This window comes from Haliaeetus albicilla, chromosome 5 (genome assembly GCF_947461875.1).
Source record: "Haliaeetus albicilla chromosome 5, bHalAlb1.1, whole genome shotgun sequence".
Lineage (NCBI taxonomy): Eukaryota > Metazoa > Chordata > Aves > Accipitriformes > Accipitridae > Haliaeetus > Haliaeetus albicilla.
In genome coordinates this window covers 8,690,484-8,714,894 of record NC_091487.1, presented here as the reverse complement: position 1 = coordinate 8,714,894, position 24,411 = coordinate 8,690,484, and the positions used below count along the sequence as shown (strand labels likewise).

At 41.4% G+C, this 24,411-nt stretch overlaps 1 protein-coding gene across 10 annotated transcripts in view; it reads right to left on the bottom strand.

Annotated features, from left to right (window-relative positions):
• Nucleotides 1-24,411, bottom strand: part of SYNE2 (spectrin repeat containing nuclear envelope protein 2) — a 197,726-nt gene that overhangs the window by 53,555 nt on the left and 119,760 nt on the right. For 8 of the 10 annotated variants that reach the window (XM_069783240.1, XM_069783245.1, XM_069783246.1 and 5 more), the window contains 19 exons: nucleotides 22,951-23,184; nucleotides 20,930-21,097; nucleotides 19,762-19,887; nucleotides 18,698-18,810; nucleotides 17,896-18,037; nucleotides 16,945-17,076; nucleotides 16,209-16,361; nucleotides 15,757-15,966; nucleotides 14,533-14,634; nucleotides 13,298-13,417; nucleotides 12,924-13,124; nucleotides 11,194-11,367; nucleotides 10,479-10,610; nucleotides 8,313-8,509; nucleotides 7,120-7,252; nucleotides 6,017-6,199; nucleotides 5,424-5,570; nucleotides 3,625-3,801; nucleotides 1,678-1,833 (listed from right to left, as the gene is read on the bottom strand). In XM_069783240.1, coding sequence (XP_069639341.1) covers nucleotides 1,678-1,833; nucleotides 3,625-3,801; nucleotides 5,424-5,570; nucleotides 6,017-6,199; nucleotides 7,120-7,252; nucleotides 8,313-8,509; nucleotides 10,479-10,610; nucleotides 11,194-11,367; nucleotides 12,924-13,124; nucleotides 13,298-13,417; nucleotides 14,533-14,634; nucleotides 15,757-15,966; nucleotides 16,209-16,361; nucleotides 16,945-17,076; nucleotides 17,896-18,037; nucleotides 18,698-18,810; nucleotides 19,762-19,887; nucleotides 20,930-21,097; nucleotides 22,951-23,184 — 3,000 coding nt within the window. The remainder of the gene's footprint in view (nucleotides 1-1,677; nucleotides 1,834-3,624; nucleotides 3,802-5,423; nucleotides 5,571-6,016; nucleotides 6,200-7,119; nucleotides 7,253-8,312; nucleotides 8,510-10,478; nucleotides 10,611-11,193; nucleotides 11,368-12,923; nucleotides 13,125-13,297; nucleotides 13,418-14,532; nucleotides 14,635-15,756; nucleotides 15,967-16,208; nucleotides 16,362-16,944; nucleotides 17,077-17,895; nucleotides 18,038-18,697; nucleotides 18,811-19,761; nucleotides 19,888-20,929; nucleotides 21,098-22,950; nucleotides 23,185-24,411) is intronic. The other 2 variants (XM_069783243.1, XM_069783247.1) reach the window with 2 other exon arrangements.

Sequence of the window (24,411 nt, the reverse complement as noted above, 5' to 3'; positions counted from 1 at the left end):
AAAAGGAAGATAGATAAGATCTTTCAATGAGACCATAGAAAAAAACCTTTTTGTGTGAGGAGCTTAGATAAACATTCCTTCTCTAAAACCAATTCTGTGTAATTCTTCAGCCATGCAACACCACCACCACGACCATTTCAACTCTGACACAGAACAACTGCTTCACAGAATTCAAAATGACAGTGGCTGCTTTAGACAGTCTCCTGCAGGTAGAGCTAGAATCAGTCCATTTACTGTCAGCATGAGCACTGGACATCATGCTTGGGAAGAAAATCATCAGGATCTAATTCCTCAGCCATCATGCAGGCCTCTTTGTACCTCTCCAGATGCAAAAAGTTTTTCTATTAATGCAGCTGAACTTTTCCTTGGGCAGGTTAGCATTCAGGTCCTCCTCTGCTCCAGCAGACAAAGGTAAGAAAGGAACTGACTTTGCAATACAAGGATCCCTGACAACCTAACAACTTCTAGAAAGTTATTCTCAGCTTGTCCTCTTAGTCAGAGGCTGTCTCCCATGGGAGAAACCCTACTGAAATCAATAGGGATGCCTGGGAGAATAACTTCTCCCCCAGTCAGAAAGATTTTAAGCTAGTCTTGACATGCTCAGGAAAGCGCAGCAATAAGTTCTTCACAAAATGAGTAAATATCCGTACACAAAATGGGCCGTAACATTTTCCTATAATAGTACGCTTAAAGCCACAACCTTTTTTCCCGCCACTTACTGTCCCCAAAACATTTTCAAATTTGGACCTCATTTTTATTGAGCAAATTAACTTTAATGAGCAGGTTAGTGTTTTAGTCAAAGATAGCCAGCACCTTTCTTCCATTCTGGCCCCTCAACACGTTTCAGAGCGCTTCAGAGAAGACAAGTAACTCGGTGTGTAACAGAGCACTCTAGGTGATAAAAGTAGCCTACTACAAGAGAGAGACATGTAACCATGGCAATGAAAGAACAAATATTCCGTGTTAAAAAATAGAGGGAACACTGTACTGAATGTAAACAGCAGAGTGTCAGAGTTATAGGAGCCAATTATTAGCTGGCTGCACCTGTACTAATTTTTGAGGGAGCTGATGCCTAGAAAAACAAAACAAAACCAAAGGACACTCAGATTCTTGAGGCTGGCACAGAGATACTACATTCTAGGGCAGGAGTAGAGAGAGTTGCTATTTTTCCAAATTGGACTGTGTAGTTTCCATGACACTTCTACCACAGAGCTCTTCAAACTAATGGAATTGATAGCTTTTGCCATGGCTGTGCTGAACTGAGAACTACTTCTTTTGGAGGCATCTTAGAATAAGATCTACAATATTGCTGCACAACATTCCAAATACCATGGAACAACAACAGATGCATCTTCAGTTGCAGGAAAAAACCCCACAAAATAGCAATTTACATTAAAAGTGGACGTCGCTCTTTATCACCTGAACCTAATATGCTTTAATTAAAATTACATTGTAGTATACTTCTAGGAAATGGCTAGTAATTCACATTAAAAGTGGACCTCGCTTTTTATCACCTGAACCTAACATGCTTTAATTAAAATTACATTGTAGTATACTTCTAGGAAATGGCAACTTCCTTTACATTTTTTTCTGTTAAAATCTGTGCAGTTCTTTAGTCTGGATTCAGCAAAGTGCTAATATGTTTTTTACAATAGTATCACACATATAATGCTTTACCTTGCAATCATCTAATGTGTTCTGTGCAGAGATCAGACTTGCTGGGGTTTGTAAAGATCTCAGTCGATCACTCTGAGCTTCCAGCCAGTTGCGTAGAGTCTGTGCTTTGTTCTCATTTTCAGTAATATCCTCCAAAATGTGTTCCAGGTCTTGTATCTGAAAGTTACAGAACTACTTTAACTTACTCAAACCTAGAGGTGGGGTAGAAACAGGGCTCCCTCTTCCATAACAAAATTTGAGATTACAATATTTGCACTGAAAATACTATTTAGAGAAAATATTTTGAAAGGAAAAGCTAAAAAGTTTTACTGGCTCTTGAGGATCTGACCTTCTCCCTGAGAAGAAAACAAGGCAGTGTAGGTTCTGGAGCTGGCAGTCTCCGGACCTGACAAGTTGGGGGACCCTGGGCTATGCAGATACATTCATATGAAGTCTGAAAACCTCATTCTCCCTATAACCCAGCTGACAAAGTTACTAATAAGCATGGGACCTCAGGCCTCCTATCTTCAATCCTGGTCCTGAGGATCCATTAAATCCTAGAATGCAGTTTCTTGAAAATGGTTAGAGAAGATAACTTCCCCCCCACTCTCCCCAAATTGAAATTTCATAATGGAAATCTTCAATTGTGCAGGAACTGAATGGAAGACTTTCTGAGTCAGAAAAATTTGGGAATTTTCTGTTCGATCAGCAGTTTTCATATCTGGATTCAGGGAGGGCAGCTTCTCCCAAAGCCCTGTAAATTCAGGAGAAAAACAGAGGTGAAAGAGGAATGTGCTGGTAGAGGGATTTGTTCCAGCAGCCTCATGTTTGCATTTTGGGATGCTAACCTTCCCCTGGTCTTTTCCATATCAAATGAGTCACACTAGCTTTCCTGGGCACCGGGGCACACAAGCAGCAGCATCTACTCTTGGATGCATGGATTATTTCTAGCCTCACTAGAATAAAGTAATTCTGAGGCACTGCCTGGAACAGATTTTCTACAGAGCAACACAGAAGATGTGCTGGTATAGTTAGTCTACATGTAGAATTTGCCTATCAACTGCTGATCTTCAAAGCACTCAGTTGGGAAAAGTGTATTTAATTACTGCAGAAGGAGGACACAGACACAGAGTAACTCATTTCCAGTGACCCAGGAGAGCTGGAGCAGGGCTGGGAAGCGATCCCTGCTGTGCCTTTTCCAGCAGGGTCATATGTCCCCATATGAATATGGCTGTCAACACTCCTTACTTAATTATTACTTTTTGGCAAATCCAACTGCTACAAAAGGAAAACGGGTGGTAGCTTAATATATCCCTATTTCTCCTTCCCATCATATGGCATGTGGAGGGGTGGTTTGCTTTTTTTGGTGCTGCATTTGTTGAGCAGCACCTGGCTGTTTGTTAACAAGCAGTGTAGCACTTGTCCTTTCCACAAACCATCCAGTGTTTTCTCCCATTGAGTTTTAAATGCCTCAACTTTCACAGTACCCCAAAGCTTCAACAGATTTCACTAACAGGTTCACCTGCAGACACTACCCTGAGTTCTTCCTTTTTAAAAGTTTCTCAATATAGGTCATCTTTGTTGACATGTCACTGACTGTATTTTCTTCATATGAGGAATCTTATTTTTTCTACCTAATACAGCCAACTAGGGTAAATCCCAGGCTGTCACAAAGAGCAGCTTTTGTCCATTCCCCCCCCCCCCCCCCAAGTTACAGGAGAATTTACCTTCCCAGACCTTGCTGAGGCTTGGATGCCTGCCCACCACCTGATAGCTGATGTGCTATGAGACCGCTCCATAGGCTGCCCATGAGACAGTAGGATGGACAGACAGCAGAGAGCACAGAGAGTCTCTCTGTGTTCAACAGTGTTTTCAGACTCAGGCAGAAAGGGTGCTTGCAAAATACAGAGCACTGGCACAGGCAAGATCAGAGTTGTGAGAGAGAAAGCAATGAGAACTCAGTCAAACCTTTCTGTTCAGAAACGCCTGCAGCCTGTGCCACCGCAGGTTCATCTCTCCAAGACACTCAGCAAATTCTGTCCTTTCATACCGCTTGCTTTCCACATCACAAGTGCTCATCTGCAAGAGTGACTGGTTAACAAAATCTACCATCCACTGCTTAAAGTTCATTTCCATCATATATTCCTGGAGGGGAAAAAAACACAAAACCAAAAATGTAAAACAAATAGTTTGGCAGTTTTAATCCGATCAGTTCCAATGATGCTTCAAGGCATAGTTATGGGACATTCACAGCTTATTCTGAACCATGGCCTAAAATATTTTTCTGAAAGAGACCTGGCTGTAGCAATAATTCTCAATTTTTACCATTCTATATTTGTGTAGTTATTTCCATCCACTTTTGCAGAAAATCACTATCATTACATGGGCAGGTGAGAACAGGCTAGTGCCGGAGCAGGGAATAAAACTTAGGGGTACCAGACCCAATACTTCATCTACTGGACAATACCATCACACTGCCAGGTTAGGCTAAGACTGAGGCCTTTCCACACTCCTGCAACTCACAGACAAGTGCAGACAAGAGCTTGTGCTCCTTTATCAAAATACCTAGTATCAGAATAGAACATCAGAATATCTGGGAGGAAGAAGTATCCTCCAGCACCAGAGTCCTTGCCCACAGAGACAAGTGAGAAACTACACGCAAAGTGAGAACATAAGGGAATGCCTTTTTATTTCAGAAGGTCTTAGAAGAAGAGGGCAGGAAAGGGCTCCTCATTGTATCTAGTAGAACCCAGAAAAAAGCCACCAGGGAACAGCACAGTAGAGGTACTGAAGCCATAGCTGCTTCCCTGTAGGAATTCATGACCCTCATCCAGCTTTCTTCTCAGCATACACATCCCCACATTGCTGATAAGTACAGAAAACACACCTACAAAATGATCTCTAAATATCCAAAGGGTTAAAAACAGCACCTCACCTACATGTTCCAACTACCAAATCCAACTGATATAGAGCAAAATGTTATATATGTGCTATACTAAGGCACTTGGAAAGAAATGCTTACTTTGGCACTTGCCTCGTGCAGTACCAAAGCGTCTGAGAACTGCAGCTGTAGACTGAGTCCAGAGCACTGCTCGGTAGCTCTGCAAGGGCAGAGCAAAATATGTCTCTGTAGGGATTTGTGCCCTGAGGTTGTGCTCCCTGGCAGCTATGGAGGTACAAGCACGGCTTGAATCCTTCCTGTGTCTGGAGCAATCAGCCTCTGTCTTTGGTGCATTAGCATCTGAACAGAGCCAAGAGTCTGCTGCAGCCTCTCTCTCTGCAGGGATGTTCATCTTGTCCCTTCTTCCTAGCAGGTTAGCTCTTTTGATGAGATGTAATATTCAAAAACCCTGTTCTCTAGTTAAATAGATCCTGGTTATGGAGCTCCATTATGAGGTATTTCTTGTTGAAAAGACAGACTAAACCAGCACAAACACAGAGTCTATCCTCCTAAGGAAGCAAAGCTTTCCTGCTCAACACATTTTATAATCTAAATGTAAGAGAGAGCAAACCAAGCGAGACAGATGGGACAGCACGAGGAAAAGGAGACTATAGCACAGCAGGCAGTAGCTGCATTGCAGGGCAGGAAGTATTTTGTGTGGCATAGAAGCAAAAGGTTTTTGTAAAGGAAGATGTTAAGGCACCTTCGAGACTGAGGAACCCTCCCAAGAGCAAGGGGAAGGATATAACAGTGCCTGTAGGCTGTTTCCATCCTTTTTACAGCCGAACACCTTGCAGAAGGCCTGGACTTACAGCTTCCCATTTACCTTGTACTTCTGAAGAAGGCTTCTGACTTGGGCAGCACTACATTGTGAATTTATTGGCTCCTCATGTCCCTGCTGTTGTTCCACATGGTCCAGCCAGGTCATTAGTTCAGCAATAGCTTCCCGTGATGACAGTTTTTCCATCTGAAGCTGGGGGAAAAGCATATAATGAATCCTCCACACTCTGCTTGTTAGAAATATCAAAAAAGATGACATCTGTATTTTTAGAAAGGCTCAGGCACTATAATTGCAATTATAGCGGTATGAACTTGAAAGTGAGCACTGTGCTCCAGAGGGGCATACAACTTAAATTAAGAAAAGTTCGAGAATTCAGAAATTTGAAATAAAATTATTTCTAATTGTAACAGACTTTCATATAAAACTGTAAAGATGATAGATATGTGCAAAACAGCCCAGGAAGAACACTGCAATAATTAAACTGCAGGACAATATTGGGGTTATTCTGAAAGCAAGACAGACAGCTAATTAGAAAAGAGGTGCTTTGGGGGCTTTATAGAGTAGCCAACTGAATTCCAGCAGCAACATTTTAAAGTATTTAGCTCGAACAGAGAGATGGCAGCAGAGTTTCTCCTCACCTGGTGAAGCTTTTCTTGGATGGCTGGGAGCTGTGTAATCAGTTCTCCCCATTTTTGCTCAAACTTTGCCAAAGATGACCTAAGTGCTGCAGCATCAGCTTGCTTCACATGAAAGAGCTGGTTGGCAGTGCTCACCACAGATGACTTCAGGGAAGATTTTTCATCAACTTCCTTAGAGAATGTCTGAGGTGCATGGGAGAAATTTAAGAGAGGGTAAATACTTATGTATCTATTTAAATAAAGAAGACAAACCAGATTTTCAGTGACAGGATGAACTGCCTCAACAAACAGATTTTAGCAAGTTTGTAAAGTTCAGAAAACCTAAATTCAACATGTTCTGGCAGCAGGTAAGGCCTTTTTCTGCCTATCTTGATACAATGCTGAATGCCACCTTTTGCTCCACAAGGATTGGGAATATCCTGATCCCCACTTCACACAGAGGTCCGGGGAACAATCCCAATCCTTGAGTCTCTGGCCAACTCACACCTACCAGTCCAACCTTCACGATGCTTTGCTTTCCCACTGTGCAAGACTCCCTCTGTCAGGGCTCACACTGGGGCTGAACCTCCTAGCTAGTCATACAAGGGGAGCACAGCAGCAGGGGGCAGGCAAAGACATGAAATACAATTCAGCATGTTTCTCTTCCCTGACTTTGTCTGACCATCTTCACAGCACCACTGTCTTCACCCCTGTTCCCTGAGCACATACTCCAAATTCAGTCGGTAAGTGGCCCATCAGCTTGGCTGAACTGCTGTATGTGGTATTTGGCATAGGAGCAAGACAGACACCATGCTGTTACGCCGTAGGTGCCTAAGAGAACCTGGATGGGCTGTGATGTGTTGCAGTTGGGAGCTCATTATGAGAGGATTCCATTCTGATTTATGCACTCTGGCTGTCCTTGCAATCTGAAGGAAGACCTTTGGTGGCCTCCCACCCTAATGGCTCCCCACACAGATAATGGAGTGGCTTTGGCACACACAGCCATTCAGTGCTATATTATGTGGGCAGCTTCTGGGTCATGGCAAATAAAAACACCACTCAAAAGGGTCATTTTCCCTGGAAGTACAATGCCTTATCTAAACCTGGCAGGAGAAATGACTTACAAACAAGCTGTTGATGTTATCCCTGATGGTGGGAAGATCTTGTGACACATTGAGAGACTGCTCCTTCCAAAAATTCATTCTCTGCTGAGCAGAATCCAGCCATTTCATTAATTCCTCTGAGTCTCTGTTGTAGCTACAAGGAGGGAATGAAACACACAAACATATACCTCTTAGCTGAGTCTAGGATACATTTCTCACCCCCCAAGTTGTCCTCCTCTCTGTGAGGAGGCATGTGCTATTCTGGCACCTATTCTGCTACACAATCCTGCAGAAGCATGGATCGATGTGCAACACGACAGTTCTGCTGGAGGTACGCATGAGACTATTCCTATCAGCTCTTTTCAGCTGCTCTGCTCTCCCTGAAAACATCCTCTTTCTGTATTCACCCAGCAGTTGCCAGGACAAGCTCACATGGGTGAAAAGAGATTTGCTGGAGGTCAAAACCACCAGAGGAGATTGTGCACACTGCGAGATATAGTGCAGAATACACAGCAGAGGTAGATACCAACAAACACTGGCATGCTCTGTCCACACTATGGGTCCAGCCAACCAGGTGCAGGGAGAGCTGACCTTGGAACATCAGCTGGTGGACTGGGCTGTAGAACCCCAAACTGTCTCCACCTGACTGCCAGGACTGCATTGACAGTTGGCTTGGGGCATGTGAAAGCATTGAGCATGCTTGGGTCATCCCCCTTTGGAGAGCTTCAAAACACAAGTTAAGGCAGCATGTCAGCCAGGTCTTGAACATTTGTAAGGGGGATAGGGTACGTGCACAGACAGGTGCATTATGCTTTTGCATGGGAATCAAGGCTAGCTTGCATTCATAGCAGGCCAAAATGCTTAGGGCAGCATGATCAGAGCTTCTGTTAATACTTCCAATGTAAAAACTGCAGCACAATGCAGCTAACTCTCACCTAGATGCACTGACTTTGCAATGGCAGCAATCAAAATATTTTCCTACAAAAATAAGCAGGAAGTGAAGCACTTGTCTACAGAGTGAGAAAAGATCAGCTGTGTAATAAAGGGCCACTTTTCTGATAATCACTGGTTTTTTTTTTTTCCTTTTTCTCAGTTTTAAGTTAAAGGAGCTGTGTTATTTATTAATTCACTGCCATATTTCAGAAAATACATCTATAGAAGGTTAGAAACTAATTTCTAGCTGATATCACTAATTGCTTTTGAGTTATACCCACCTGACCAAGAGTTTGAGTAACGTCTGAAGTCGGTGTAGTTCATGGCCAACTTTTCTGGTTAAAGACAACCACTGCTCTTCCAGCTTCCCAATCTGGCTTCTTATTTCTGGACAGCTCACAGCAGTCAGCAATTTCTTCCCTTCTTTCACCATCTGGTACAGCCTGGCATGCTTTTCATCAACACTGCTTTTGATTTGCTATCAGAATATGGGAAGTTTGCAAAACAATAATATTTTAAAAACTGAAAACACAGCTAGCAAAACACATATAATTTTCTCTGTCATGTATTTTATTTTCCAAACAGAAGGAATCTGTACTTCATTACATAAAAAAGGGACACAGGTTGGGGTTTTTTTGTTTCCTCTGGATAGATCAAGAGAGATCTCAATATAATTTCATACATTATCAGAATGACTGTGTTATGATTTGATGGGCTTTTTTGACACATGTAAACCTCAAGCAATGGACAAAAACTCTCCATCACATCTGGCTGCATTGTCCAAATATATGACTGCCCCCAGCAGAAAGTTATTGCCCTCCTGTTCTTAGATGGCCTTCTGGCTCTATCCTGTTTAAAAAAATGTTAGCTGTGTTTTGAAGGAAGCTGTTGGGATAATTATTGAATAATAGTGGCAGGGAGGAATGAAGAGTGAACAGTGAAGACATTAAGTAACAGACATAGGAGTGGTCTGGTTTGTTTAGACTGCTGAATAAATATAAAGCATCATTTCACCATTGCTACACTTCACTGGAAGGTCAAAATGAGAAAAGGGAAAAAAAAAGAAAAAAAAAACACCACAGGAAGTAGATCAGTCCTAGGGAGAAGGCAGAAAACAGCAATTGCGTGATGTGCAAGTATCTCACTTCTCTCCAGGCATAAGGGGCTTGTACAATATTATTAATAGGGATATTTCTCTCACAGGAATTAAGCCCCAGAGAATTTTACTCTGCTCTGTCCTTGAAACTGTGAAACTCCAGTGCTGGGACTCCCCCCAAAAGCATCTTCTAAAGCTTTACTACTTTGTTTCTGATGTCTTTAAAGACAAATAAAGACTTAAGAGTGAAGAGCTAGTTAAGAACTTAAAAAGCCAAAGGAAACCAGGCAGCTTCACACTGAATGGATACAGCAATATTGCATGTCTCCTGTCTCAGTGCAACAGGCATCAAAAGCACCAGAGGGCCAATATGATTGTAGATATCTACTGTTGATTCATTTCAAAAGCTTTACTGTAACTCAGAATTTTCTGGGAATGTCCAATGATCTGTTTCATGCAGTTAACTAGATTAAATTACAGTAGTCCTTTCTGCCTTTATAGTGTATGAATTTAAATATCCTACTGGACTCAATATAGACCCAAAGACTCATTAGTTCAAGAATTTCTAATAGAAATGGTCCTCTGAAGACCAAGAAAGGTCAAATCTGTGAGGAATGTAGAGCACTCTCTGAAGATACATCACTAAGTTTATTGAACACTATTTCTTCTTAACTTTATAAAACAACCATAAAGGCTGCTTTCATATCCTTACATTTAAATGCATTTAAACCATAGATAATATGTTTCCAACTGAAGTTGAGGTTTTAACTAAAGGTGTAGCTTTGCCATCAGAGATGCAGCTGGGAAGAAACTGGGAGCCTATTTGTCATTCTGTACAAAAGGAATTTTATTCTCTTTGGTCAGATAGAAATCAGGACAGGATTTTAAAAGGAGCTGGTAAATCTGTAGACCTTCTATTGTAACCAGGGGTTCAGATATTTGAAGGCACTAGATTGATTCTCCTCTTCCATAGGTTTTACATCATGGCATGAAAATTGTTCCTGAATTACAGAGAAGTGGCTCTATGTTCACTCCAAGGCTCTCTGCTGTCCTTGGGATTCATGTAGCCTGCACACTATCTTCTCGCAAATATTTGCATTTGAAGACCAAGTTCTGAAGCAGCTATAGTCATTACTCCCACTTAAATGAACTTGTAGCCCAGCCCGTGGCTGAAATTAGCAGCCCAATCCCCTGCTACTTTTAAAAGTAAGTTTTCACCTTGCATCCACACACAGACAAGGACACAAAGGAAACAGTGCCCTGCAAACCATCTTCTCCTCATATTCTAACTAATCTTTTTGCCAGCTCTACAGATCCACGAAGAAAACCAGAGACACAGACACATAAATACCTCTAGAAGTGCAATCCTTTCCATTAATCTTTCTTCTGTTTCTTCAACCAAATTCACAGTGGGCAACGTAGAGGCAAGCGCCTCTAACTCCTTATTGAAAACTAGGCATTCATCATCAAATTCCATCCATTCCTAAAAAATACATTGCATCATTAACATGGCACGCATCTACCTGCATTTTTGCTACACCAGAGTGAGCCCTTAATGCTTATTCTAGCAACAGCAGCTCTTGCTTTAATAAAACAGAACATGAAAATAAGTGAATAATATGGAAATATTAGAGTAAGACATGATTTCACCACAGATGAATTAATTATTTCATTCTCCAATATCTTCAAGTTTTCTTATTTTAAAGTGTTATACTTAATTTTTTATTCTCTAAGGGTGTTTTAAGTTCTATTTTAAAGCGGTGCTGGTATTTTTGTGCCTTAAAGGGCTCTTCTGTCAGTCCAGGCACTCAAAAATTACTGCAACAAGTCATAAAGTCCCACCCATGTCAGAATAATGAGTTGAAATGTCCACTTTCAGAGGTTTTCAAGGAAAAAAGCCAGTTTAATGACACATACAGAACGAGAAATAAACTGTTGCCGTCCAATGGAGACAGGAAGGGACAATTACTAGCCAAAGAATCACTGGTATGGAAAGGGATCCCCAAGACACAAATCTTCTCCTTCTTCCCTCCAGTTTTTACTCTGGGTTTCTTTTGACTCATTACCTTTAACAGGCTCTCTAAGTGTATACCATACTGGCAAGCCTTCTGCTCCAGCAACTTGACTTCATTCACCAGCTCTCTCCAGAATTCCTCTCTCTTTTGTAGGATGGAAGGAGTCACTTTCTTGGAAAATGCTTGCATGAAAGCCATGTGGGTCATGAGGTTGTGGAAAAAGTCCTGAAAAAAACAAGTTAAAGCTTGGTCTTTAAGAGGGATCACACACCCACAGCAGGAGTATGAAGAAGACAGAGAAGACTCACTGAGAAGAGCAGCCAGTTTCAGGGTCTCTCATAGCTCATAGAGTCAGGAGCCTTCTATTCAAATTCTGCATCACCCCAAGATAGGCAGTTACTGATCATCTTATAGTTAGTCAGGAACCAGTGATGAGTTGCATACACTATTTTCATTTATACATTTCTAAAGAAAAAGATCTACATTTACATCTTCAGTTCATATGAAATATGAAGATATTGTAGGAAGATGATGGAAGGAAGAGTTTAACTATAAATAAATTCATAGTTTAGTGTGAGGTAGTTATCACCTGACAGCCATTATCCAGTTTGTTTCACCTGGTTGCGAGGTGACTCCAAGCACCAAGGGTATTAGCAGTTCTAAGGCCTAAGCAGTAGGCAGGGCACAATAATCCTTTGGGATAACTATAAGGTAACAGTTTGATTTAGTTATGGCTCAGCTGAGCTCTTGGGAAATGTCTGAATCTCCACAGAACTTTCACCCACAAAAAAGCTTTGAGGGTTTAAGATCACACTCTTCAGTCAAGATCTTCTTCACTAAGAACTAATACCTAGTACAAGAATTTCACTTAAGGACCATACCCCAGGCATAGGCTGTGTGAGCATCCTGATAAGTCTTGATAACGAGGGCAGGGAAAATGGCTTTTGCAGTTTTCTTTTGCTTTTGTAAATCAATGTATGTATACGTGGACTGCAGATACATTATTTGTTTTCCTTTTTAAATAAATTCCTAACATTTTGCTTTGATAAGGGCAATTTGTGAGTGGCAAACACCATTCCTATGACTCTGGAGTAGTGGTTTGCAGTGCTTAGCATCCTGAAGCAATTCTTAAGGGACTTTGAGCTACATGAAGCAGTTAAATCAAGGTGTTGACGTGACAGAGACATCTTCAAGTGACTAGCATTGGCCAGGGCTTCTTGCCAAGCAGCAGGACAGCGAGGATGCAGGTGCATTCTCACCCATCTGCCATCAAGCATGTAGCACTGGATACAGGGGACACTGGGCTGCCAAGGGGAGGATCTAAACTATTCTCCCTTCAGAAAAGGAGCTGTTATGGGTAAGTTTCCTCCATCAGATCACGACGGCACAGAATGCTGAAAGCAAAGGCTCAACTCCCAATTGCTAGACAGCAACTTCAGGAATCTCACTACTGATTTATTACCAGTAATTAGAAGGACATGTGTTTTCCTCACACATCAATATGTTCTGAGGTAAGCCAAAGTAGATTAGACTGACAAAACTGAAATCCTGATCTTAATTTATCACCAAAACTGCAGTTGTAATAACAACCTCTTTTTCATATTTTAGTGGGTCCTATTTTGGTCTACTGAAAACTTTGCTTTGTTTTCTGCTTGTACTCCAGTCCCTCCCCTATGCTATGAGCTAGTCATTCTTCTCCATAACACTGGAGAGAAACCAGTCACAAAAACCAGTGCTCCTGCTACGCTGATCTGAGCAGTGCTGTGATAAGCATCTTATACCTTATGATTTTCCAAGTGAGACTGTAGAGCTGCTCTGCTTTTTGTTAGCTGCTTTGGATCTTGTGCAATCTTCTCTCGTCCAATAGCTACCAGCTCTGCAAATCCACGAAGTAAGTCCTCATACTGGCTCTCACTGACAGAAGGAGAGTTCAGCTCCACATACTTTGCTTTCAGAATCCCCCACATGTCATCCAAAACATCCTACAATGTAAACACAGTTTAGTGATTCACAAAGGACAGAAATGAATCCTACAAACCCACACACACATTCCCAGAATGCAAAATAACCAACCATCAGCCTTTTGATGCTAAAAATACATTGCTTAGAAGAATCAAACCTTGCTGAGTAAGTGGAAACTATACTGTGCTCTTACCTCTAATTTATAAGCTTCCTGGATTAAGGTGATAGGTAACTGAAATCTTTCCCCATGGCCTCTCAATTTTGCTACTTGGTTTTCAAAGTTTTGCAGCTCCAAAGCACAGGCATCAGTTTTCTGAATTAAGGACAAAATAAGCTATCAGGAAGAGTTCTGTTCCATTAAACCTTCCATTATTACTAGTAGCACAGCAGATCCAGGGGCTGGATCTCTGCTCTGCCAACACTTCATAAGTTCACAATGAGACATGGAGATCCAACAAGCTTATAAGCTAAATAGACAAGACTGTTCATGACACAGCTTACTGGATTCACATGGCACAGCCAGGAAGTGAATTCAGGTCTTGTGTCTCAGTTCAACATTCAACATGCATTTCAGTTTACTAATTCAAGAGCAGTCATTAAAAGGAATCACAGAGTCAGAAAATACCATTTTTCTTATGGATCAGAAAGAGTCAGTCAGGGATGGATTGAGACAGGTTCTCTCTGAAGGAAGGGAAGTTATGTACTTCTGGCATTTCTTTTCCAAGAGGGGTTACTTGACAGAATATATCTAAGGCAGCAGTACCTGCTAGGGGATTCAGCAGTTCTGAACATAGCTTTCAGCCTGGCAGAAAGTTATGCCTGTAAACAAGGTTATGAGCCTGTAACAAAAAAAGTTTTGGGACACCCTCTTTGCTTCACCAACAAGTAGATAGATGGCCAATGACCATTCTGGGGAGTATATGAAGTCTATTCATTTTCACTTCTCTGCTAATCCCTATGAAGGTCAAAGAAAATAGCTTAACTGGTCAAATGCCATATGATAAAGTGCTTATAAATGCTGAATAACCAGATATAAATACTGGAGTCCTATTCCCACACAGAAAAGCTAGTTTTCTTATAAAAAAGGCATAATGTGTGAAGTGCTGTACTTTGTGTAGCTCTTTTTCTTCCCTGCTGTAGTGTGGGGTGTATTTGCTCTGAGAGGTTGTGGAGAGACTGGTTCCTCCACTCCAACTACTAAAAGGATTGGAATTAGATCTGACTATGGATTGAGGTGTAGTTAAAAAAAAAAAAAAAAAAAAGAAAGAAAAAAAAAGGGTGGTGAATACTGAACTCTCTCCTTCCTCCATTCTTAAAACCTAAGTACGACTCAAACTTTAGAAAATATAAAACTTAATAGACTACACAAAACTGGAAATAATAGCTAATGCTGAGATTTTTCCTCTCTTTTCCTTCAAATGAAATTACCTGAAGCTGTTCGGAAACATTATGTCCACGTATGGCATTCAAGCATTGTTGCAGAGTAGCTTTTTTCTCAGTTAACTGATCATAGAGCAGCCTGGTTTCATTCTGCAAAAGAAACAAACATCGTAAGTATAACACATATCAGGAATATAGTAGTGGCCAGACAAAATTACACAGCAAACAAAATGGTTACTTCTTGCAGCAAAAGCAATTTTTTCCTCTTTTAAAAAACAAAATAAAGCATGTGCATTATGGGCTTAAAGCAGTAATTTAAAGAAGGAAATTCTGTAGTCTGTGTAGTGTAAGTCTGTGTAGTCTCTGTCACAATGATCCTCTATGACCATCAAAATCTGTGAAACTTACAGAGAAACAAATTCTTCTCTTCTGAAAATGAGAAAATGACCCCATTACTGGCAACTGATGAAGCTCCATGGATTTCGCATAACTAAACATTGCAAGACTAGTCCTGCTACTGTTTGGAAACAACATCCCAGTGTACTTCAAAGGAACTGTTTTATTATTCAGCAGTAAAGAGCTAGGCTGACTTGCAGACGGTGAGCACACTGGAATTTTGCTGGACATTGGAAACTGTATTTCAAAGACCAGGCTTTTCTTTCCTTACTTCAGCCTAAATACCTGATCTGAATATTTTCCAGCAATAGCTACTAGATGTAGCCCATCACAAGAATCTATAGAAAAGCTCCTCATTATCTGCTTTTCTGAAAAAGAACAGAAAAACGCAAATTCGCAAAACTATGGTTTCTGCAGCACAAAATCTAAAGGAACAGTAAATACAAAGGGTCAAATCAACCTCCCGATACATAGCTAAAAGTAGCCCAATGCCAGACATGGCACCAAAAGGGAAAAAGCCTGCCTCTCCTGTGTCCACACAGCAGCAGAAGGAATATACGAAACCCTCTTTGGCCTAATCCCTACACACAGAAACTTGCTTTAGCCTGTAGCTCAGCGTGCATGGGATCCCACGTTAATTCCATCTTTTCTGCATGCAGATTTTCTACTGTGATCAAGGCCTTTAAGGTAGTCAGCATTGCAAACAGCACTGTCAACAGCAAAATTAATTTGCTTCTTGAGAGGCCAAGACAAGTTTGTTTAGTACCACAAAAAAGGCAAGCCCATTATAGAGTGCTCATCTGTAACCCAAATGCATTAACACTGACAAGTCTAATAGATGCTGTGAAACAAGATGTGCATTTGGCAGTGGAGTACCTGATAATTGCTATTATGATCCAGCCCAGCTTTCATTGAGTTGCTCCTTGAAGCAGTGGCAGCTTGAGTTTGTTCCAGCCGTGCCTGCAAGTTGTTAAAGCACTCACAGAACACATCTGTGCTCCCACCAGCACAACTAATAGACTTTAGAAGGTCATCCTTTTTATCACTCAGATCAGCATGAAGTTTTTGCAGCTCAACAGAAAGAGTCTAAAGGGTTGAAAGAAAGATAACATGAGTGAAAATGGTCTCTGTCCAAGGACTCCTGCCTGTAAAAGGCAGCAGGGCTGAAGTTGATAATTGTTGTTAAAAGCAATAGGCCCAAATCTGTTTGGTGGTGTTATTCCTGAATAATACCAGCAAAACAGAGAGGAAATATCAGGCCATATATATTCTGTTGTAACACAAATGCACTGGGGTTTCTCCCTCCCTGGATGCTTTAGGACATTTACCTCATAAAGAGCCTGCTGCACGGCTGCCTCTTCGGTGGAGAGCACTGAGGTGTTTAACATTTCCTCCATGTTATTCAAACATCGGCTGATTGCCAGAAGCAGCTCAAACAATTTTCTGTCCAAATTGGAAGAGACTTCCTCTGTCACATTATCCTGGGTAAAGGCAAGTCAGAAGTTTTCAGTACTTTCACCCAAGGCATGGCTAAGATTTATTCACTCGTATAAGGTTAGAGGTTCAGTCAGCTAATAATAAAATGTAATTAATGAAATACTGAGGGACAGACTTGGATAAGAGTTATATGCATGTAATATTCAGAACTGTCAAGGCCAAAGCTGAGACAATGACCCTTTATGTATTGGGAGTGGCTGTGGTCTTACAGGTGTCTAATCCCAGGAATGGGCACAACAAAATTTGTTTTGTCAGCTCCAATACTGCAGATTTATGAAATTTTTCACAGGCTCCTTGCTTTATATTTATACAGTTTGAGGAGTTTTACCCACACTAGCAAATCTTTGGATTCAGGTATCAGAAGAATCATAGCCGAAACTTGAAATGTTACCTCTCAAAATCCTAAGCTGATTTCTACATTATAGTCCATACCTGATGCAAAAGCCACACTACAGTGAACACCATCTGCAGTAATATGATTAATGGCTATGTTTCCCAGTGCCCAAACAGTGTCTTGTGTTTAGAATCCCTGGTATTTTTTGCAATGCTACGACATGCCATTTTTACCTGTGTATGTACCACATTTGCTTCTTGGCTTAGGTCTCCCAGTTGGACAGTGTAAGTTTTCAGTTCTTCCACAGTTGGGGTTCCTGCACTAGCAAATGTGCCTCGGGGCAGCATGTTCATCTTTGTTGTAATCTAATATTTGGAAAAAGAACATTGCAATTAGGTGAACAGCTCAAATGAAGACAGGGCTATGGGCAACTAGATAACACTCCTCTCAAAAAGCATTAAAATGAAAGTTTCAAGACATTAACATAAAGCACCTGGATAGCAGGGTTCCCTTTTTACTAGCAAAAATTAGTTGGGTAGGCTATGTCCTGATGGGAGATTGACTGAAAAAGAAGCCTCTGATTCCCACCTTTAAGGCCTACAAGTTGTAGTTTGTGTTAAGGCAGCCCTGCTGCTCACTGTAGTGTAAGTCTGAAAAAGAGCTGACATTCATCATTTTGCATGACTGATATTCTTCCATGTAATGCAGTAATTTCAGAGAACAGGGAATCTAGTCATTCTAACTGAATGTGAACAAAACTGTTTATAACAGAAAATATAGTTTTTTCCAAGCAGTAAAATTCTGCAGTTTGTTCAGAATAAATACATAGTGTGCTCTTGTTGCAGTCCAAACTCCACTTTTGATATGTGAGAAAGAGAGAACACAATGGTGAATGGCAGAACAAAATTGAAGCCAGGGATTTGTTTTGACCAAAATGTTCTCACCTATGTGCTCCTACACTATGCTTAGTAGTCACTACTTCAGAGATATTATTTACCTCAAAGTAAAATTAAAAGACAATCATGAAAACAGTATGCAGTAACAATTTCCTCTGGAGAGCACTTGCACAGGGTTCAGTTATCTGATGAAGAGACATGATACAATGATGCAGGGAGATATGCTAATTGCTATCTTGACCACAACTAACTGCATGCAGAAGTGTGTTTTACTGAACTTAAACGAACCTGAGGTTCCGCAAGCTGGCAGAGGGGAGACTTCATTTTTGATGACAGCTCTTGCTGTAAATACTGCCATTTATTTCCCGTTTGGTCCTTTGGAGCTAGCGTGGGATCAGCCTGCTTGCTTTTTGGATCAGATTCGCCATTGCTATATTGAGAAAACATTGTTAGAATGGCAAATAACTGAAGCAGAATAAACAAAATTAGATTTGTAAGACTTCTTGTATAAGATTTAGTTTCTGTTCCTCCTGCCTCAAAACTAGAGTGAAACCAAGTGCATGGATGACCTTTAATCCAAGCTTTGATACATTTCTTCGGGCTTTTCCCTTCCCGTGAAACACCCTAGTGGCCTACTGGCAGCCTCCATCTCTGAAATGACAATATGGGGAGCACAGTCCTGTAGCATGCCTTGGTTCCATGCTGGAAGGTGCATGATTCCAATGCCCCCTTTTCAAAGATGCTGCCTTTAAACCTGGCTGGGTGTCTCTGTGCATTTGTATAGCAAAGGCTGTGAACAGCAATACCCAGCTTGTCTCCGCATGGGCCTGATTTAGTTTATGGCAGCTGTCAGTCCTGCCTGATATCAAGACTGACTCTGAACACTGGAGTCAGCCCAATATCAAAGAGACTGTCACGTAAATGAGACTTCATTTCTCTAGTCTGTTGATGGCAGAAATCTCCCAGCTTCTGCATTTTTCTTCTAAAGGCACACATTCCTGCACAGAACCAATGATGCCACTGCAAAGTTTCAGCAGGTTTAGCCAGTTTTACATCACTGAATCTGGTAACTGACTTTGTTATTTTGTACCTTGATTCTAATTTCTGAGTTACGCTGTCCTCAAATTGTGGCTGCATCTTTTCCACACATGACTCAATGAAGTCAATGACGCTTTTCTGCTCGGCTGCTTTTACTTTCAGGTCCTGTGCACAGAGAATAGCATGAACAGTAAAATCAGTTGTGTGCACTGTATTAATCTGAAATGATGATTGTGTTTTTCCAATCACATTTTACATTAATTCATTTAGCAAAGAAAATAAGAATACATCTATCAGAATAAAATGCAGTTTATGTGTAAACATGAGTTTACCAGACAAACCGTTTTCTGAAAACGTGTATTTTTATGGAATACATTTCTGCTTGAGCTAAAGTTTTAAAAGCAAAAACCATCAGTCAGAAACAAATCACGCACATATGGAAATATAAAGGCCATCGACTGCCATCCTTATGGATAGAAAAAGGCAAGGGAAAATGGAGATTTGCTCAAATATGAGGTTGAGTTCCACTAGTTAAAATGAGAGCGTCGAGTGAAAAGTGAGCAATTTTAGCAGCTCAGGCTGGATCATTTTCTCCAACTGTTATCTAATAGCATGAAAAGTGCAAAAGCTAATTTTCAGTTAGCAAAACAGAAGTAGTTTGCAGAGCACAGAACTTCACAGGATTTTTTTATTGTGTTAACAACAACCTTAAAGTCATTGTGAGTTAGCCCATGGGAAGTTTACAAAGCTTTAGCTTCAAATTCATCTTCGAAAGCAATGTCAATATATAGATTCAGATTTCCTAATACTTCAACGCTTCAAAGATAGGAGATTGGAGGGATGGGTGATGCCATCTGAATCATTATGATACAAAGCAAGTGTTGGGGTACCATTCAGCATTGTAGTATTACTAAACCTTTTGGACATGGGATTTTAGGGGTGAGGCCTTTCTCCATCCTGACAAACTCCCCTAATCCTGGAGGAGAGGGGTGGCTGAAAGCTACCCTTGACAGACTTGATTCCACAGTGAAAATTGCAGCAGTTAATAAATGCAGCTGTCCCCCACACCCACAGGGGATATGGAGCAGCCTGGCTCCTGGATGGCAGGAGAATTACCTGTCGGTGCTGGAAACCATTGTGCCAGATGAGCGGCTGTTCAGCAAGGGCAAGCTGGGGCATGCTGGAGCTATTTGAGTGTAGGATCTCAAGGGGCTCTGGGTCGATCCCCTCCCTGTTGTGAATCTGTAAAGACAGACCCGTTGTGGGAAGGCTTCCAGACTTGACAAGAGGGCAGAACCTGCAGGTGCAGTTTGGGGAAATGGCAAAAGCGGAGCTGTCTTGGACTTGCCATACATAGAATCAGCAGTGCATGAAACACAGTTGCTACTCTTGCAAAGATTTCTGTCCAGTTCCATTTACTGAAAGTTTGATCCTTTCTAACCTGCTGCTAAAGTCCTCACATTTCTCCCCCTGACAGTTACAAGGCTTGTTTTGCTTTTCCCGTTAGCAAAATTAATTGATACTAACCCTCCATTCTTATTGTTTAACCAAATTATAGGGATGTGAAATTTATGCTTATAAATTTGCTCATGCACCTGTATTTTCTATCTGTCTGTGCTCACAGATATATTTCAACAGGAGCCTTTACCAGTGCTAATTCTCTCCTGTGCCATGCAAGCTCCCTTTTAGACTGTGCTCCTCCAGCACTGGAGAGACTGTGGCTGCTCTTACACTAACACATCAGGTGGGCTTCTCCAGCCTCTTGCACAACAGAGCGGGAATTAGCTCTGAAGCTGGGAGTTACCATCTCATCCATTGGGAAACTCAGCAGTGTGCAGCTGTGGTGCAGGAGAGCTGGCAGAGTCACTGCCCTTGCCATTTACGCATTCTTCAAAGAGAAAGTTACTGCTTAAAGGCTTCTCTGCTGCCATAGTGCATGACAAATATCATGGCATTTTAAAGGCATTTAAAAAAAACCAAACCAAAACAAAAAAACCTCTTTATCCTTTTCCTGTGCTCCTCAAAAAATCTTGACCTCTGCCGCTGAGCACTTAAAGCAGAAAAGATGTTGTTCAGAGACTCATTAAAAATCCACTACTTGCGGCAAACTACAAATAATTATACAGCACTGTAAAGTAGAATAACAGCAAGTCTGACATTTCTGATTGACTTTTCTTCGTTCCTTGCTTCACATGGTGAGCTCTAACTGTTCTTCTGCAACTACAGCACATTAAAGCACCATGACACTCTCATGGTTACTCTCCATAGCATTCATATGCTTTACCTGCTCTTCATTGCATTTGTCTTGAAGCATCCTCTGGACTTCTTCCAAATTGCATTTCACTTCCTTCAGCCTCAAGGAAAGAGCCTCAGTCTCTTGTAGGTAGTCTGCACTATCTCCACAATCTTCCAGTAAATAAAGGACCTTTTGTTCAATCTCTAATAACCTTGCCTAGAAGGGACAGCAATCAATAATTCATTCTTAGAAGTACAACATTCCTTTCCTGATAACATTCTGAAGTTAATGCTCACACTTCCCATGACTGAAAAGACCAGAAACATACAGGCAAAAAGAGAAATAGCCACCAACCCTCCAGATTTTCTCCAATATATTCTCTTTTTATTCTGAACAATTAAATAAATTTTATATAGGGTTAATCTTAAAAATGTTTCAATAAACAGCCTCTACAGGAAGTTATATTAACTCAGATATGGAGTAATAAAAGAGGAGAGCAGAAATGATAAGACTCCATTTGGATGCAACCAGGAAGACAACACACCCCAATGGGGGAGAAGGAGGCAGTGAACAGACTGATCACATCATCCTTTGGGAGGAATGATGCTGAATTACTAAAACATAGTAACGTTACCATGTGTCAGACAGGCCATTGTAAACTGTTGGGATCTGGTTTTTGCTTCAAGCTGCTGTGAATCAAAGTGCATCTCTGCATTACTTTAAACTCGTGTTTTTAAGGTGTGTGTGGAAACAGGTACCATGGCTCAACTGCAAAGTAATCAGCTGCAGTAAATTAACTGCTTTACACCATATGTCCATATTTAGAGACTGTTTCTGCTTCATGCTCTGTGTATTTTTCTGTGTAGATCTTGACTAGGTTAGAAAAAACTCCCCCCCACCAAGTTCACATCTTAACATTGAGCCAAACTACTAAAAGCCTACAGGAATTCAGCAGTGCTTACAGCTGCCTGATGCCTGCTTGTTTTTACTGGTTGGAATGGCCCTGTTGAAGCCTATGCTAACATGAACCCTGAATGGGATCCAGACACAGCCAGCTGCTTAGGTGCATTCAGGTTCCTAATTCCCACAGAGTTCAGCACCTGAGTACTTGGCTGAATCACAGCCTAAACCCAGAGGCACTTCTTGGCATGGACTCAGTTCCTATTAAAAAAATCCCACCCAACAGCAACAACAAAACAGCTGGAAATGTCTCTTAGTAATTTAAAATGGGGACATTTTGGTATCGACTCCTTTACGGCGAGTGAATTTTGTTGCTTTAGGTAGACTCAGTGCTTGAAGCAAAGTGGTACACCAGACTGGTGCTGCAGGGAGTTTCAAAGTGGCATGCCTGCATGTTTTCTTCTAATCTGCATGCCAGAGAAAAAAGCTGCATTCCAGGAATCCCACCCACCCCAGCCCTTCATGCCAGTCTTGTTTTCCTCCACCCATTTTCACCAATGAGTACCACCCACTCCTTTCCTTCCACTGCCATCCGCGGCAAGCGGCTGTCCTAGCCACTAGTAGGTCCAAATATCACCACTACTCACAGAGGGCAGGGGAAAAGCCCCTGTCTTTCTACCTATACTGGCAGCTTTTTGCAAAAGTGCTAAAGAAGAATTTACCAGCTTAGAAGCTATCTTATACCAGTCTTTTAAATCACTCTGACAAAAATAGAAGGTGAAAATGTCAAAAGAAAAAATACTGCTTTTTTCTAACTGATTTGTCATGATTGAGACCTATGAAAAATTGCCTTTTAATAGAGGATTCAAGCTACACTGAGCCGTGTTTCTGAAAATAATCCAAAGAAAGCAAAGCTTTAAAAATACTCAAGAATTCTACCTAAATCCCCCAGACACATAACGATCCCAACTCTAAAAATAGGTGTTTTAACTAAGCCCTTGGAAAGCTGCACCTGAAACCGAAGCCAAGCGTTTACCTGCTTTCTGCACAGTGTAACAAAGCCAATTACGCAGGGAGAGAAGCAGTAGGCATAGCTTTTCTGCAGACACACACCCCAGCGAAGGGCAACATGTTTGGATGGCAGCAGCAAACTGACCGCTCCATCTTACCTGGCAATCAGCAAGCTGCAGTTCCACCATCTGCTGCATTTTGGGGGTCTGGGGGTCTGAGCTCAAGGACATTTTAGTTTTGTCTAGCCATTGTTCCAGCTCGGCAACCTGGGCCTGGCACACCTGGAGGATCGTTTCCGGCTCAGGCCTACCGCCATCCACCACTTCCTCCAAATGTCCCGCTTTCACTTGAGAGCCCTGGGTGGCGTTGGGGACGGGAGACGGCTTGTTGCTCTGAAGAAAAGCACATGAAAGAAATGCGGTTATCTATCTGTTTTTTAGGTTTTTTTCCCCTCCCCTTACCAGTGGGAAATGTTTAACTTTCACACTCACAGAGCTCCGAAACCACTCTGCCACCGTGTTCCCAGATTAAAAAAAAAAAAAAAAAAAGAAGGAGAGAAAAAGAAAAAGGGAAACTCAGCAGCCAGGCGATCCGATCAGGGATCTGGTGTAACAGGTTACCAGGCAGTGATTTGCATTTGCACAGGTATACCTGAGCGCACAGGAAGTGGGATGACTCACCATTAACCAGTTCTCCCCTGAGGGGAGATGTTTTTCTGTGGGAGTTAGATGTAAAAGCAACGCAGTTTAAAGCTGCAAAGCAAGCTGTTGGGCAACACTTACAAGCTACTTGCATGTGTTCAGTCCCAACAGTCAAATATGCTTTTTTTGGGCTCTAGGTCACACAGAAAAAATGGTGTATGTCTTGTGTAATTCTTGTTATTTGCCCTCCTTATTGCACTTCCACAATAAGAAGTCCAAAGTGCTTGGTGTTATCAGCAGTTGCTTGGAAGGCTGTACAGGTCTGTATAATACCTCCACACATGCAAATACTGGCGGTTAGTAAGTAAATCAAGCACAACACCACAAGAACAAAACTACCTGTACACTCCCACGGCTCTAGAGCACACATTCAGGCAACTGAGATGGTCAGTGGTAGTGCACATGCTCCACGCTAAATGAGATTTGGCAGAAAATCAGAGAGCAAAAATGCATTGCTTCAGCTATCAATGCCTTACCTTAATCCCTACTGTTCTTGTTTGCCTCAGATAGTATGGGACAGTGCCATTAAACATAGAAAGTAAATCTGAGTATACAGATCCTTGAACAGTCTAAATATGTCCATTGAGGTGTATGTGACTGAAGTAATAAAAAAGTATCAGTTTACTTCAACCTCTACCTGGAATTTTGAGCTCTAGTTCTAAGCCTGGTTGTTTTAGTTCATTCATTTAAATAACAAAACATCACACATGCATAATACTGTGCATGACACCCTTTCACATGTATGTGTACATATGCATTTAGTTTACACTTATGGCATGCTCTGCCCCTCCCCAGCGAGACATCGTTACTGCAGTAAACTTTATCCCCTTCCTCTACAGAAATAGAAACTTAGATATATAGTCAAATTAACTGAATAAAATAAACTGGTGTCATCTCTTCAGGTGTTCATGCAGATAT